The sequence below is a fragment of the Pocillopora damicornis genome, chromosome 8 (genome assembly GCF_964200805.1).
Source record: "Pocillopora damicornis chromosome 8, jaPocDami1.2, whole genome shotgun sequence".
Taxonomy (NCBI): domain Eukaryota; kingdom Metazoa; phylum Cnidaria; class Anthozoa; order Scleractinia; family Pocilloporidae; genus Pocillopora; species Pocillopora damicornis.
The window spans coordinates 20,481,793-20,497,294 of record NC_142677.1 but is presented as its reverse complement, the minus strand read 5'-3'; the positions used below and the strand labels follow the sequence as shown (position 1 = coordinate 20,497,294).

General features: G+C 39.0%; 3 protein-coding genes across 5 annotated transcripts; 2 read left to right on the top strand and 1 right to left on the bottom strand.

Moving 5' to 3' along the window:
- Positions 1-509: 509 nt before the first annotated feature.
- LOC113666757 (tropomyosin-2) lies at positions 510-2,243 on the bottom strand. The gene has a single exon (XM_027182548.2). It carries the CDS (start codon positions 1,775-1,777, stop codon positions 887-889), a length of 891 nt encoding a protein of 296 aa, XP_027038349.2. The 5' UTR covers positions 1,778-2,243; the 3' UTR covers positions 510-886.
- A 1,544-nt stretch (positions 2,244-3,787) lies between these two features.
- Positions 3,788-15,473, top strand: LOC149041777 (pyroglutamylated RF-amide peptide receptor-like). 2 transcript variants are annotated; one of them, XM_089214746.1, is made up of 5 exons: positions 3,788-3,926; positions 12,442-12,599; positions 13,024-13,288; positions 13,778-14,032; positions 14,554-15,126. In XM_089214746.1, exons 2-5 carry the CDS (start codon positions 12,493-12,495, stop codon positions 14,878-14,880), a joined length of 954 nt encoding a protein of 317 aa, XP_089070872.1. In that variant the 5' UTR covers positions 3,788-3,926; positions 12,442-12,492; the 3' UTR covers positions 14,881-15,126. The 2 variants fall into 2 exon arrangements, with proteins under 2 accessions (XP_089070872.1, XP_089070871.1); XM_089214745.1 differs by lacking the exon at positions 3,788-3,926 and adding an exon at positions 10,448-10,587 and having other exon boundaries at positions 14,554-15,473.
- On the top strand, positions 3,800-8,252 carry LOC113666807 (allatostatin-A receptor). 2 transcript variants are annotated; one of them, XM_027182602.2, is made up of 5 exons: positions 3,800-3,926; positions 5,386-5,543; positions 5,955-6,219; positions 6,566-6,820; positions 7,361-8,252. In XM_027182602.2, the coding sequence occupies exons 2-5, from the start codon at positions 5,437-5,439 to the stop codon at positions 7,685-7,687; spliced, it is 954 nt and encodes a 317-aa protein (XP_027038403.2). In that variant the 5' UTR covers positions 3,800-3,926; positions 5,386-5,436; the 3' UTR covers positions 7,688-8,252. The 2 variants fall into 2 exon arrangements, with proteins under 2 accessions (XP_027038403.2, XP_027038410.2); XM_027182609.2 differs by having other exon boundaries at positions 3,806-3,930.
- Positions 15,474-15,502: the final 29 nt, after the last annotated feature.

The following is a 15,502-nucleotide window of genomic DNA, read 5'->3' as shown; positions in this document are numbered from 1 at the left end:
TCCAACTGCACTCACCTACTACATTCCCTCTGTTAGTTGTGCATTTTTGGGGGCCTCAAGAGAGACTTTCTCGTCGGTTACAATCCACAACTAAGTGCACAACTCGCAGTCTTTACCTATGGTTACATCATAATACCCTTTTAGTTGGATAAAAAAAGGTCTTCGTCACAGAGAAATTCCACGCATTTCTTTGCTCCAACGCCCTCAGAGCTCTTCCGCTTAAAGAACCACAACCTCTACATCAAAGAGAGGAATTAGAAATTCGATGGTATGGCGAGATTTAAAAGATGTCTGTGTAAACAAGGCAAACGGCATTTATTATGATTGCATAAATAGATATGAAGACATTTGGCTTTCCGTGATGTTTACTAACAGAAAATCATTAGTATCTGGCTGTGTTATTTATCGCTTCAATGATCTTTTCTTGTCACGCAAGAATTTTGTTCTTGTTTCCCTCAGCGTATAAAATCTGGGCATAAATCTTAAAGTTAAAAAACGAAAACATTCAATCCAATGCGAATAAAGAGGTTTATTTTAAAGCCAGCACTTCACTCAAGAAGGAGTTAATTGTAATGAATTAAATTAATTAAATTGACAGACAATCAAAAAACGTCCAAGTTAATAACACACCTACTGAGAAGCTTGTACCCGCCTCGATATTAAAAACATCTAATTAAGATTAGAATCAACTGGTTGAAAAATATTGATTTAAAAGCCCCTAGAAAAAGTTAAGATTTCAAACAAGGCACTTATGATAAAGGTCAAATTCTAATTTCACTCCTAACGCAGTAAAATATTTCATTTGTAAAAATAGTCATGTTCAGGAGTTCGCATTGTCAAACTTTCGGATCAGTTACAGCGCATAAAACCCAAATGCGGGATTATTTCATTCTTCATCTTCTTCCTCTTCGGACCTGACGGGTTCTGGCTCCGGTTCGGGTTCGGGATTTGTCGGTTCTTCCCCGGGCTCGTGCTCTTCCTGTACTTGATAGCGATCTGTTACCTTTCTAGGTTCTTGTACATCAACATCATCTATTGACGCTTCCACCATGTCTTCCATTTTCTTCATTTCTTGCTCGATATCTTTGATTTTGTCCGCATAAGAATCGTGTTCTTGCGTCAGGTCATCGATGATGGTTTCTTGTGGCTGCACCTTGCGCTCGGCTTCTTCTGCGCGGGCAATAGCTTCTTTCAGCTGTCCCTCTAAGAACTCCAACTTCTCTAGCAGCTCCTGCTCTTTTTCCGCAGACTCAGCATCCCGACCTTCCATGTCTCTCAAAGTGGTGCTTGTGCTAGAAATACCGTCCTCCAACTCTTGGCATTTTCCTTCTAAGTATTCAGCGCGTTCTTTTGTCTTCTCCACCTCGCCCACAGTGACTCTATATTTTTGCTTCGCTTCTTGTAGACGTGCATCGGATTCCTTTGCTAATTGCATGGCTGCAAGAACCCTCTCTTCCATGTCAGTCAGTTTTTCGTCGCTCTCGCGGTCTATCCCTTCCAGCTCTTTGCAGGCGACCTCATGCTCGCACGAAATTGCCTGTATTTCGGCCAATCTACCCTGTTTCTCTTCCAGAACTTCCGTAGTTTTTGACAGTTCATCTTGAACGAGGCGAATTCTTCGTTTGAATGAATCTGCTTCGCCTTCATTTTTGTCACAGGCTTCCTCTACCTCTCGAAGCTCGTTCTTACAGTCATTGCATCGATCTTCGGCCTTCTCGATCTTATCCTTCAAACCCTGTAGCTTTCCTTTAACTTTGCTCAATTTGATATCAGCCATTCTAAAGAGTTCTGGAGCTAGAAAGCAGAGATTGCAACGCACAGAAAAACAGCCGCACCGCAGAGAGCTAAACAAAACACGACGTGCGGAACGCTCCTTTTCTTGTGTTTGTAAATGCAAATTATCAAGATCTCATAGGTGTGGGCCTTTTGACGAGCAGAGATTGGTGGTTTCTCGGCCTCTCTTATCTATTGAAGCTCGACTTACTTTTGAATTTTACCTGTTAATCCTACTCCTGAAAACACTTCCATTCCACTTTTGATTTCTTATGAGTTCATCAAAAAATCAACCGGGTAGTTGCACAGCCAAAGTGATTTGAGTGGATTATTTTGTCATGAGAGTTTTCCTGCTCGCAGATGTTGGAGCTTGGGCAGTCGTTCATCATGAATGGAACTTCATTTACGTAAGCAAAGTTGTTATTGTCGGACAGTAACGAGAGGAAGTACTGGCGTGACCAATTTAAGCGGTCACGTCTCAAAAAGTTTGTTATCGCTCAGAGAAAGACAAATGTTTTCATTTCGAAATGTATTTGAACAATTGGACGAACGATTTCAGAATTTTGTTTTTTTGACCTCAGGACAGTTTTCGCGCGAATACAAAGTATTTGTACGATAGCGACCTACCGCCTTCTTATGTACATTATTATTAAAATCGACGCAAAAAATCACGCGATTTTCTTTCCAGTCTTATTTCACTTCGTTTTCAATAAAATACAAAATGACAACAGACTGAATTTAAAAAAGTACTTCATTAAAGCCTCCTTAAATAATCGATTTCTTTTGTATTTGAATAAATGCTATTAAAATAAACAGATACTTTGAATTACTTGACTACCACCAGATGTTAATCCGACAGTGAATTCACCATTCTAGCAAGCGATAGAAAAATACATTTCACGCTTCAATATAATCCCCGAAAGGATTTCATTCACTTCACACAGATAAAAGTCGACTCGCAGTTGAATCTTCCATGGCAATCAATTTTCAGAGCTTAGCTGATTTAAATGCCAAATCCGCCCACACCTCACTTCGCTCATTGATCTAGAACAAAGCAATAGGGTTTTAAGGTCATGGTGCAGTTCTTTCAATTCATCATGATCAGTAACGCAAACCTAGTTATTTGAGTGATGGAGACTGTAAAGAGCAGGAGCCATTGTTTCTATGCGCTGGTTACAATAAGCATTTTGTTTACAAAATGGCACCTTCATATACCGCCCGATTAAAGAAAGGTCATCGCTAAACAATAACTTATGATTTTATTACTACTCCAGTTCAAGGTTACTTGGAAAATAACCAAAAGAAAAAACCAACGTGCATAAATGTCTAAGAGAGAATATGCTTTATCTAATTCAATTTGAATAAAACCAATCTTTTCGTTACCATGATGGTATCGCTAACTAAAAGAGATGATTTTGATTAACAAAATGCTGGAGGATGAATCTATCTACAATTTGTATTATTTTTTCCCCGTGCAAACCAAATATGTAACCACTGGTTTGGGTTTGATTGTAAACTTGTTTCTTTTCCGTTCATATCATCCTCGTGACTCTTTCCAGCAATTTTTTCTGAGGTGATTTACGAAACTTCCCCAAAGACGAATGCGCCGACGAATACGCCCTCTCAGCGCTCAGTCCCAATACACGAACAATTACCTTAATCCTCGTGAACAATGCAACAGTGAAACTCCTTCAAGACAGAAAAAAACTGCCCATCCTGTAGACCGTGAAAGGTCTGGGTATGAGACCATAGAGAGCCTTATGAGGGGGGGGGGGGGGGAAGGCATCAAGTAAAGTGACAGGACCAAATGCCCCCAACCTCTCTCCTCCCACAGCCAGTCAGTAAATTAAGACGAGTCCCTTAGTTTCCCGCGTTTTAATTGGATGAGTGCCTTGGCTCCAACAACTTCTTTACTTTGCTCGAGGGTTCACTGCGTCACTTACAGGTTTGAGGTTTCCATGGTAACTAAGTATAGCCAATCAGATGTAACGAGACCTGTTCAGAACACTTAAAATTTATTTCAAGTACACTTCAACTGTCCAGTGTGAACATACCTGATTGTATTTTAGAATGAAAATTGTTTTCCTTGAAGACTACAATGAAGTAAGATTCGAACAACCGTCAGTTGCAGTTTCAACATAAAGACAATTCAGGTTGGTAAGTCATTAGATGCCATAAATTCATTTTTCGGGTAGCTTGATTTGTAGGTTTTCAAACAAAAAATTCCTAAATTTGTGCCAAAGTCTGGCAAGGTATCTTGCGAACAAAATCGATTTCTTCTTTTTAGATTATCCGTTGCCACCTAACAAGCGCTTTAGAATAGTTTATCATAATTTTACTTTTATACAATTTTCAATTTTTTCGCACGGGTTCATTAGTTATATGGGACATGATGTTATATTCTGTATTTTTCTTAAATGAAAGAAAGATTCCGTGACTCGGCATTTTTATCTTCAAATCAATATTTTTCGAGTTGCTTCGAGCGTTTCCGAGATATGACGCTTTCTTCAAAATATTACATTTCTTAATTATCTTTATCCTAATGTTCGAAGAAATTGGTTTTAGTGAGAGCAAATGGGACGGAATTGATATCTGGGAATAGACTTTTCATCAACGTTTGTGTTGTACCTGGATTGAAACATTTAACATTCTCCGCCAACTTACTAATTTTCTTTATTTAATATTTACATTCAGGCGGCACAAATAATTAATTTATGATCGAAGCTTGGCACCTTTCTTTCTCTTTTGTTCATTTTATCATTTAACTTTTTTTGTTTTAAGCTTTTTCACATACACGAACACACGCATACACTTACAAAAATCACTTTGAATTAAAGATCAAAGCGATGTCTTAGTTGTACATTTTTTTTTTTTGGTGAGCACTTCAAACTTCAATTAAACTTCGTTTCCTAGCAATTACTGCCTCAGAATTTTGTACGTGATCGGTTGTAAAATCAACGGAACCCATTAAATTTATTGCTCTTAGCTGCGAGTTGACGTTGTCATTCCTAAATAATGCTTACTGTAGTCTTGACAATTATGAAAGAAACGTTCTCGTAGTTTTTAATTTACGTTTCCTTATTGGGCATATACCACATGTCTCATTTGTTTGGATTTTCTTATTGATTGGAATCCTCGGCAAATGGAAAATGTTTCTTCAATACGGCCAAGTGTAGCTTATGAATGTTTGAGTGTTGGACGTCTTAACTCACTGAAACTTGCTCTAGGTAACGAGCTTAGAGTGCACACGACGTGCTGAAATAATTGCAGTTACTGAACACGCTGTAGGAGGCCTCTATCTACGTTGTCGATTTTTAAAGCAAAAGCACGTGTTGCCGGGAAACGTTAAGTTATAAAATTGCCATTAAAATCAGTTTAGTCGCAATTAATTGTGGTCATCCGAACTTTCCTGTTCCCGACGGAGACAGGGAAAATAAATTGTAGTTGTAATTGCGAGGAATTTATTAAGATGTGCATACCATAAATTTATAATTGAGCAAACCAGTCTTCACCGGGAAATTATATGAAAGGGGGCTCATAAGATTTTAGGTTTCTGAGTAAACCTTATTCATAGAGGCAAACAAAAAAATATTGGTAACTTTTTTTTTTCAGTTTCCAGACACAGTAACCTCTGTAGCTCAATAGTATTGCCAACCTTCCGTCATGTCATCTGATGTTGCCTTGACAACCGCACTGACCATACTCATTATTGTGGACATCAGTGGTAACTGTTTGGTCTGTTGGGTCGTCAAGAGAAATCGGGATATGAGGCATGTTGTATCTGTTAAAGAATACGAAACCGTGTGTCCCTTAGTTATAGGCTTAATTTCGTCTTCAGGGTCCTCATAGTTAATGCAAGCAGTAAGACAGAGGGCCTCGGGAACGAGGTCACGTAATGCTCAATTGCGTTTCCAGCTCAACACAAGCGGAAAGGCATGCGCAGTGAGATGTTATCATTAGTGCCTTTCACTAGGCAGAAATGCGCACGCATGGATCCCTATGCCTTTGACGAATAGTGAAATCCCCTTTTCGCAGTTAATATGCTCTTTTATTATCCTGAATTTACCGCCCATTCGTGAGAAAGCAAATCCTCATTTTTCTTTTCTTTTTAATCTTACTTCTTTGAAGCTTTGCTGGTATTATTTGAATAATATTGTTTGAATGTCATCTTCACTCCGTAGGACACCGTTTAATTGGCTGCTTGTCAATCTAGCTTTAGCAGACATTACATTCGCGTTGTTCCAAGTACCGAATCACATTTTAACGTTCACCCCCCCTGACGGGACCATTGGCTCAGCTTTATGCAAAGTGCTCACCGCTGGTAATGTGGCTTGGGTTGGGGCGGCGGCTGGATCCATTACTCTGGTCGTAATAGCATTTGAACGTTACTATACCGTCAGGTGTCCTGTTAGTGGCAAAGGAAAACTTACCAAGAATACAGTGAAGGTGACAGAATAGAAATGTGATCACAATATAATGGTACTAGACTCGCGCTCAAAAGTTTACAGCTTTATATCGGTATTACTGTGCTGACAAGAAGAATTTGATATCTTAACCCTTAGCAATCAAAAGCTTCTTCTGATCATTTCCTTTATTCTCATGACCTTAATGCTGGATTCAGGGTTGGTATTGTAAAGAGAAATTACATGCTAGACACCGTAGGGGTTAAAGAGCTCAATGTATAGGGTCATTGTAATGGGTCTTCTGTCTAAAAAAGATTGCACTGCAAATCCCATAGTACTAGTCAGGAATAAAAAACGTGTTGTTGATACAATATCTTTTGATATCTCAGGTTATCATTCCTGCTTGTTGGATCTTTGCAGCGGCAGCCAACATACCTCTTTTCTTAGTTACAAAATATGATGAGAAAACAGGAGACTGTCAGTGGAACTGGCCTGAAGACTGGATGGACGCGGCGAATGAGACCTCATGGCTTGTGCTGTTGGCCTGTATTCCTTTGACACTGATGATCGGCTTATACTCGAGGGTCGTCTATGAATTGTGGTTTAAGCCTCGTGATGGTCCTGAAGTCGTTTGTAGGTACAAGGTAATGATGACTTAAGACAGTTCATCTCGTATCACAGAAAAAGATGAATAGCTCAGCTAACTCGGTCAAGCGGGTGGAAAGTAATCAGCGAAAAAAAAGTGAAAGAAGATCTTTCTCTGTGTTTTCTTGGGTCGACTTATTTTCTTTGCGTATTTCTTTTCATTCTTGCGTCGTACGAAGCTACGAGGGTCTTAGACTAGGTATAAAACAACTTCGTTCATAGATCCGTACCAATGACGCTCTAATAAAATGCTATTGAGATATCATTCCTTCGCCTACATGATATCTGAACGGTCCTACCGAGAATTCTGACGTCACCGATTGAGCTTCAACTCGCTCACCCAGCTTTCCCAATATCTCACACAGACAACATAACACGATATTTTACGCGTTCCTGTGGATTTTGCTATTATGCAGTGGTGGGTTTCACACTTAGGAATAATATGACCTATCGATAAGGCTCAGAATTATTAAACCAACTTAGTGAGGAGCTGTTAACCGAGTGGTTCATTCTATTCTACCTACACTCTTCTTTTTCAGGGAATACTGAGAGTGCGCAAACGAGTCACATTGAGTGTAATCACTGTCAGTGTTATCTTTGGAGTCTGTTGGATCACAGGCCTTCTTATTTACGTCTTGAGTTACTATGACATTCTTGTGTTTGGTTCAGCTTCTCACGCCGTTTCTGACACTATGTTTATGGTTAATTCTTGTGTCAATCCTTTCGTGTACGCGCTGCTCAACGAACGTTTCAGGCAGAAGATCAAGGCAATGTTACACTGCACGTGCAAATCAAAAAGATACTCCCCTACAACACACGAGCCAGCAACGATAATCCATCATAAGCACCAACTAAATACCAAGTGAAAATCAAAACAATTCAGAGGAATTCACCATATTAACAGTGCATATTTTGAAATATTTTTAATCTAGAGCAACCCGACCCACCTCCCCCCACTAATTAGATCCTCTCTAGGAAATAACCGCGTGGTGTTTAGATCAGTCCTACGATGTACTTAGAAATATTAAGTTTGTAACATGTCTTAGATAAGTGTCGACGTTTTGCCGATAAAGGCTGATTGCCCAAAGTCCTAAACATGATCCAGGTTTATAGGTGGATAGGTCGAAGCTCGCCACACAACCATTACATGAAATCATTGTCCATATAGGAGAGGATGAACCAAGAGAGACCGTCCTCTTCTTTTAAAATATGCGCAACTCCCTTAGCAAGAAAAACTTAACATTACATTTTAGGGTATGGGTTCCTGTTCGGATAATCAGTTGTACGGAATGATGTACATACTGAAGCGCAAAGTTAGGCGCCTCATCCTCCCTTGCTCATGTGTTTATAGTTTTATTTAAGTGGCACTTAAACTTGTTTCTTTTGCTAAATATTTGATTTTTGAGAAGAAATAACAACGATAAGAAATATTCATCGTTAACTTTATCATTATGAAGTATCGATATTTCTAGAAACAGCATAGGAACAACTCCATACCATCCCTGACAAACAGTGGCAAACGTGATTTCGCGATCAAAGAGGAGTCTGTTATGAGGTGATTGAATTATTTCGTGGATTTCTTTCACTGCCACTTTTGTTCCTCGAAAATTCCCTTCAAGGACTCTTTCCCACGCGCCAGTACCAAGAACCTTATCGGAGAGTTTGATTTCTTCTCCTGTGATGATCCATGGTTGATCTCCACGGAATATGTCAGTAGTTTGACGTGCTCTATCAATTTCATGTTCTAAGACATGGTTGCGTCTTTGGTATGTTTCAACATCAGCTTGAGCGCGTTGCAAACGTTCTTCACACGCACGTTTCTCGTCACGTAACGCATCATACGCATTTCGTTGTGTTCTGCGCTCGTCCTGCCATTGCTTCTCGAGTCTATCCAGTCGATCAGACGTGCGACTTCGCTCCCGCAATTCATATTTATCATTAAACATTTTCCAAGAACGAGAATTCTATAGGTGTGGAATAAGAAAGAAACGGGAAAATAAGTCGCGTTAGTCTATGAATTAAGAATTTCCATTGCTGACTTGAAGACATAAGGGAAAAGGTTTCATCGTGTTCAAGTTTTCTAGTAAGCGGTCTGCTTATGATGTAATCGAATCCTATTCAAGTTCAAGCATCATTTCGAAATTTTAAAGACTTAGACGTCATAGGATAAATGCTTGGTGACTGAATTTGGTGGGGCCGGAGGGAAAATATTTGGCTTTCACTTCTGGCGCACGAACAACCATACCGCTTCCTCGAGCTAAATACTCCTTGTTGGGCCCTTCCTCTTCTAGACACTTCACTAAAAATAACATGGGATTTACCACAGTCATTTTTATGTTCTTTCGTTTCAAAGAAGCACCACAATCAATTTTGAATTATTTCGTCTCAGAGAAGCACGAATTACCCTGACAAGTTCGTATCTTTTTTTAAATAATGGTACTATGTATGTTCGGACGGTGTAGCCATAAGAGAAGTACTCGTGCAAATAAAATTCACACGAACAGTTATAACTTAGATGTAAACAGTATTAGATACTGGTCAGCGGATGAGTTTTTAGAACAGCTCCTCGTCATGGCTAAATCAATTTGGTTGTAGAATTGAAATAACAAAAATAAAGAACTTCATGTTAGGTTAGTCGCTGAGATTAAATTCTCATATAAAACCTTCACAACTATGTCACCATCTATACCGAGTCTATAGTGCGAGTATCAAACTGCTTTTTGCGAGCGTAGCGCGAGTTAAATTTTGGTTAGCTAAAACGGAAACGGTAAATACCTTTTTAAAACACGTTTATTTTAAATACAACCGTTTGTGGCTGCAAACTTAAAGAATCACATAACACTGATGATCTACAACGAGGAAACTTACCGTATTCTTCATGTTTGATTCCTTTCAATCTACTGCGAAAGTCGCAATTCAGATTCTTTGAAGAAACAGGCTTGCAACGTGGACATCAACTGATAAAACCCTCACCTAACGTTGCTAACACATCCTTCAACTTGATCGCTCACTCGTGTGAGAGCTTCACCAGAAAAAAAACAAGGCAATCACATGGCGATAACAACACTTAAAATCTGGCCAGAGGTCACAATATTTTTACCTTCAAGACCACTTCCTTTAATGTCATGGCCTTCATTTTCCACCCACTAAAAGAGATGTTTTTGATTAACAAAATGCTGGAGGGTGAAGCTATCTACAATTTGTATTTTTTTCTTCCCTGTGCAAACCAAATATGTAACCACTGGTTTGGGTTTGATTGTAAACGTGTTTCTTTTCCGTTCATATCATCCTCGTGACTCTTTCCAGCAATTTTTTCTGAGGTGATTTACGAAACTTCCCCAAAGCCGAATGTGACCTTAATCCTCGTGAACAGTGGAACAGTGAAACTCCTTCGAGACAGAAAAAAAACTGCCCATCCTGTAGGCCGTGAAAGGTCTGGGTATGAGATCATCGAGAGCCTTATGAGGGGGGAAGGCATCAAGTAAAGTGACAGGACCAAAATCCCCCAACCTCCCTCCCCCCACAGCTAGGCGGTAAATTAAGACTGGTGCCTTAGTCTCTCGCGTTTTTATTGGATGAGTGCCCTGGCTCCAACAACTTCTTAACTTTGCTCGAGGGTTCACTGTGTCACTTACAGGTACACTTCATCTGTCCAGTGTGAACATACCTAATTCTATTTTGGAATGAAAATTGTTTTCCTTGAAGACAGGGATGAAGTAAGATTCGAACAACCGTGGGTTGCAGTTTCAACGTAGAGACAATTCAGGTTTGTAAGTCATTAGATGCTATAAATTTGTTTTTCGGGTAGCTTGATTTGTAGGTTTTCAAAAGGAAATCCTTAAATTTGTGCCAAAGTCTGGCAAGGTATCTTGCGCACAAAATCGGTTCATAATTTTAGATTATCCATTGCCACCTAACAGGCGCTTTGGAATAGTTTATCAGGATTTTACTTTTATACAATTTAGACTTTTTCGCACGGGTTCATCAGATATATGGGACATGATGTTATATTCTGTATTTTTTCTAATCGAAAGAAAGATTCTGTGACTTGGCAGTTTATTTTCAAATCAATATTTTTTTTCAGTCGCGTTGTGCGTTTCCAGGATATGACTCTGTCTTTAAAATATTACATTTCTTAATGATCTTTATCTTAATGTTCGTAGAAATTGGTTTTTATGAGAGCAAGTGGAACGGAATTGATATCTGGGAATAGAATTTTCATCAACGTTTGGATTGTACCTGGATTGAAACATTTAACATCCTCCGCCAACGTATTAAAGTTCTCTATTTAATATTTACATTCAGGCGGCACAAATAATTAATTTATGATCGAAGCTTGGCACCTTTCTTTCTCTTTTGTTCATTTTATCATTTAACTTTTTTTGTTTTAAGCTTTTTCACACACACACACACACACACACACACACACACACACACACACACACACTTACAAAAATTACTTTGAATTAAAGATCAAAGCGATGTCTTAGTTGTACATTAATTTTTTTTGTGAGCACTTCAAACTTCAATTAAACTTCCTTTCCTAGCAATTACTGCCTCAGAATTTTGTACGTGATCGGTTGTAAAATCCACAGCACCCCATGAAAGTCATTGCTCTTTACCTGCGAGTTGACGTTGTGATTCCCGAACGATACTTACTTCAGTTTTGACAATTATGAAAGAAAAACGTTCTCGTAGTTTTTAATTTACGTTTCCTTATCGGGCATATACTACATATCTTATTCTTTTGAATTTTCTTCTTGACTGGAATCATCGGCAAATGGAAAATGTTTCTTCAATACGGCCAAGTGTAGCTTAGGCGGAAATCATGAAGGTTTGAGTGTTGGACGTCTTAACTCACTGAAACTTGCTCTAAGTATCGAGCTTAGAGTGCACACAACGTGCTGAAATAGTTGCAGTTACTGAATGCGCTGTAGGAGGCCTCTATCTGCGGTGACGATTTTTAAAGCAAACGCACGTGTTGCTGGGAAACGTAAGATCAAGTTCGTGATCGAATCCTTATTCTTTATTCATTGAGGAAAGTTTCGTTGATAAATTAAGGTGTTGTTGCCTATTGACAGTTTATCCAACAATTTATGTAAAGTATGATTGACATTTGATTAGAAAAATGATTATGACATATTCTATTTTTCTACCGGAAATTCTCAGAAGTTGCAATGTACCAACCTGAGCTTAGAAAAAAGTAAATTTTGATTGTTTTGATCATGCTGTTTCATACCATTTTTTTCTGAACGTGAGTCACAAAAGACCACGTCTGTATTCAGTTCGTCTTTTGAATTTATCTAAATCGGATATTCAAGTTATAGAATTGCGATTAAAATCAAGATCTTAGTCATATACTATACAGAGTACTCAAATCTATTATTGGTGGTCGTCCGAACTTTTCTGTTCCCGAAGGAGACAGGGAAAATAAATTGTAGGAACAGACATATACAGTAACAAGGAATTTATTAAGATGTGTATACCATGAATTTCTGATTGAAAAAACCAGTTTTCGTCAGGAAATTATATGAAAGGGGGTTAATAAGATTTTAGGTTTCTTAGTAAACCCTATTCATGGTGGCGCACAAAAAAAATATTTGTAACTTTTTTTTTTCAGTTTTCAGACACAGTAACCTCTGTAGCTCAATAGTATTGCCAACCTTCCGTCATGTCATCTGATGTTGCTTTTAAAACCGCACTGGCCATACTCATTATTGTGGACATCAGTGGTAACTGTTTGGTCTGTTGGGTCGTCAAGAGAAACCGAGATATGAGGCATGTTGTATCTGTTAAAGAATACTCAGCCGTGTGTCCCTTAGTTATAGGCTTAATTTCGTCTCCAAGGTCCTCATAGTAATGGCATGCAGGAAGATAGAGGGCTTGGGAACGAGGTCACGTAATGCTCAATTGCGTTTCCAGCTCGATATAAGCATAAAGGCATGCGCAGTGAGAAGTTATCATAAGTGCCTTTCACATGGGAAATCACGAGGCAGAAATGAGCATGCGGGGATCCTTATGCTTTTGACGAATAATGAAATCTACCTTTCGCAGTTAATATGCTCTTTTATTCTCCTGAATTTACCGTCTATTCGTGTGAAAGCAAATCCTCATTTTCCTTTTCTTTTTTGCATCTTACTTCTTTGAAGCTTTGCTGGTATTGTTTGAATAATATTGTTTGAATATCATTTTCATTCTATAGGACTCCGTTTAATTGGCTGCTTGTCAACCTAGCTATAGCAGACATCACGTTCGCGGTTTTCCAAGTTCCGAATCGCATTTTAACGTTCACCCACCCTGATGGGACCATTGGCTCAGCTTTATGCAAAGTGCTCACCGCTGGTAATGTGGCCTGGGTCGGGGCGGCGGCTGGAACCATTACTCTGGTCGTAATAGCATTTGAACGTTACTATACCGTCAGGTGTCCTTTTAGTGGCAAAGAAAAACTTACCAAGAATACAATAAAGGTGACAGGATAGAAATGTGATCACAATATAAGGGTACTAAAGTCGAGCTCAGAAGTTTACAGTTTATAACCATGAGCGCCCCCTTCAGAGAAAGAAATGCCAATGAACCGGCAAGAAGCAAAAGTGTAGCGTACTCAGAATCGGCCATTAATAACCACCTAACATCAGTATGCACATTTTCTACACTATTCTGTATTCAGATTCCAAGGTGCTGACAAGAAGAATTTGAGACCCTGACCATAAGCAGTCAAGAGCTTCTTCTGATCATTTCCTTTATTCTCATGACCTTGATGTTGGATTCAGGGCTGACATTGTAAAGAGAAATTAAATGCTAGACACTCCTAAGGGTTGAAGGGTTCAATGTATAGAGCCATTGTAATGGGTCTTCTGTCTTAAAAAGAATTGCACCGAAATTTTAAAAGTTTCTCCTTATAGCACTGGTTAGGAATAGAAAACGTTTTGTTGATTCAACATCTTTTGATATCTTAGGTTATCATTCCTGCTTGTTGGATCTTTGCAGTGGCAGCCAACCTACCAACTTTCTTGGTTACAAAATTTGATGAGAAAACGAGAAACTGTCGGTTGAATTTGCCTAAAGACTGGATGGATGCGGCGAATAACATCTCATGGCTTGTGCTGTTGGCCTGTATTCCTTTTGCACTGATGATCGGCTTATACTCGAGGGTCGTTTATGAATTGTGGTTTAAGCCACGTGATGACCTTGAAGTCGTTTGTAGGCACAAGGTAATAATGATTTAAGACAGTTCATCTCGTATCACAGAAAAAGATAAATAGCTCAGCTAACTCGGTCACGCGGGTGGAAAGTAATCAGCGAAGAAACGGTGAAAGATCATCGTTGGCTGCGTTTTCTTGGGTCGACTCATTTTCTTTGCGTATTTCTTTTCATCCTTGCGTCGTGCGATGCTAAGAAAGAGGAGAGGGTCTTGAACTGGGTATAAAACAACTTCATTCACAGGTCCGCATCAATGACGCTCTAACAAAAAGGGGTTGAGATATTATTCCTTCGCCTACATGATATCTGCACGGTCCTACCGAGAATTCTGACGTTGCCGTTTGAGCTTCGACTCGCAGAAAATAACATGGTGCTTTACGCGTTCGTAGGGATTTTGTTATTATGCAGTGGTGGGTTAAAAACTTAAGAATAACTTAGCATATTTGTAAGGCTTATAATTCATTAAAAAAACTTAGTGGGTAGCTGTTAACCGAGTGGTTCATTCTATTCTGACTACACTCTTCTTTTTCAGGGAATACTGAGAGTGCGCAAACGAGTCACATTGAGTGTAATCACTGTTAGTGTTATCTTTGGAGTCTGTTGGATCACAGGCCTTCTTATTTACGTCTTGATTCACTATAACATTCTTGTGTTTGGTTCAGCTTCCAACGTCGTTTCTGATATTATGTTTATGGTTAATTCTTCTGCCAATCCTTTCGTGTACGCGCTGCTCAACGAACGTTTCAGGCAGAAGATCAAGGCAATGTTACACTGCACGTGCAAATCAAAAAGATGCTCCCCTGCAACACACAAGCCATCAACGATAACCCATCAAAAGAACCAACTAAATACCAAGTGAAAATCAAAACAATTCAGAGGAATTCACCATATTAACAGTGCATATTTTGAAATATTTTTAATCTAGAGCAACCCGACCCACTTCCCACTAATTAGATCCTCTGTAGAAAATAACCGCGTGATGTTTAGATCAGTCCTACGATGTACTTAGAAATATTAAGTTTGTAACATGTCTTAGATAAGTGTCGACGTTTTGCCGATAAAGGCTGATTGCCCAAAGTATTAAATATGATCCAGAACTGACAGTAATCTTTTCAGTAAGGTCTGTAGGTGGATGGGCCAAAGCTCGCCACACAACCATTACATTATCCATATAGGAGAGGATGAACCAAGAGGGACCGTTTTCTTTTTTTATCATATGCGTACCTCCTTTAGCTAGAAAAATTTAAACACTACATTTTAGGGTATGGGTTCCTATTCGGATAATCAGTTGCACGGAATGATGTACATACTGAAGCGAAAAGTTAGGCGCCCCATCCTCCCTTACTTATGTGTTTATAGTTATATTTAAGTGGCACTTAAACTTGTTTCTTTTGCTTAATATTTGATTTTTGAGTGGAAGTAACGACGATAAGAAATATTCATCGTCAACTTTATCATTATGAAGTATCGATATTTCTAGA

Coding starts and splice junctions, on each gene's coding strand:
- LOC113666757 (XM_027182548.2), bottom strand. CDS start 1,777: ATGGCTGATATCAAATTGAGCAAAGTTAAAGGAAAGCTACAGGGTTTG.
- LOC113666807 (XM_027182602.2), top strand. CDS start 5,437: ATGTCATCTGATGTTGCCTTGACAACCGCACTGACCATACTCATTATT. Junction 5,544..5,954: donor AAGAGAAATCGGGATATGAG/GCATGTTGTATC, acceptor TTCACTCCGTAG/GACACCGTTTAATTGGCTGC. Junction 6,821..7,360: donor AAGTCGTTTGTAGGTACAAG/GTAATGATGACT, acceptor CTTCTTTTTCAG/GGAATACTGAGAGTGCGCAA.
- LOC149041777 (XM_089214745.1), top strand. CDS start 12,493: ATGTCATCTGATGTTGCTTTTAAAACCGCACTGGCCATACTCATTATT. Junction 13,289..13,777: donor TTACCAAGAATACAATAAAG/GTGACAGGATAG, acceptor TTGATATCTTAG/GTTATCATTCCTGCTTGTTG. Junction 14,033..14,553: donor AAGTCGTTTGTAGGCACAAG/GTAATAATGATT, acceptor CTTCTTTTTCAG/GGAATACTGAGAGTGCGCAA.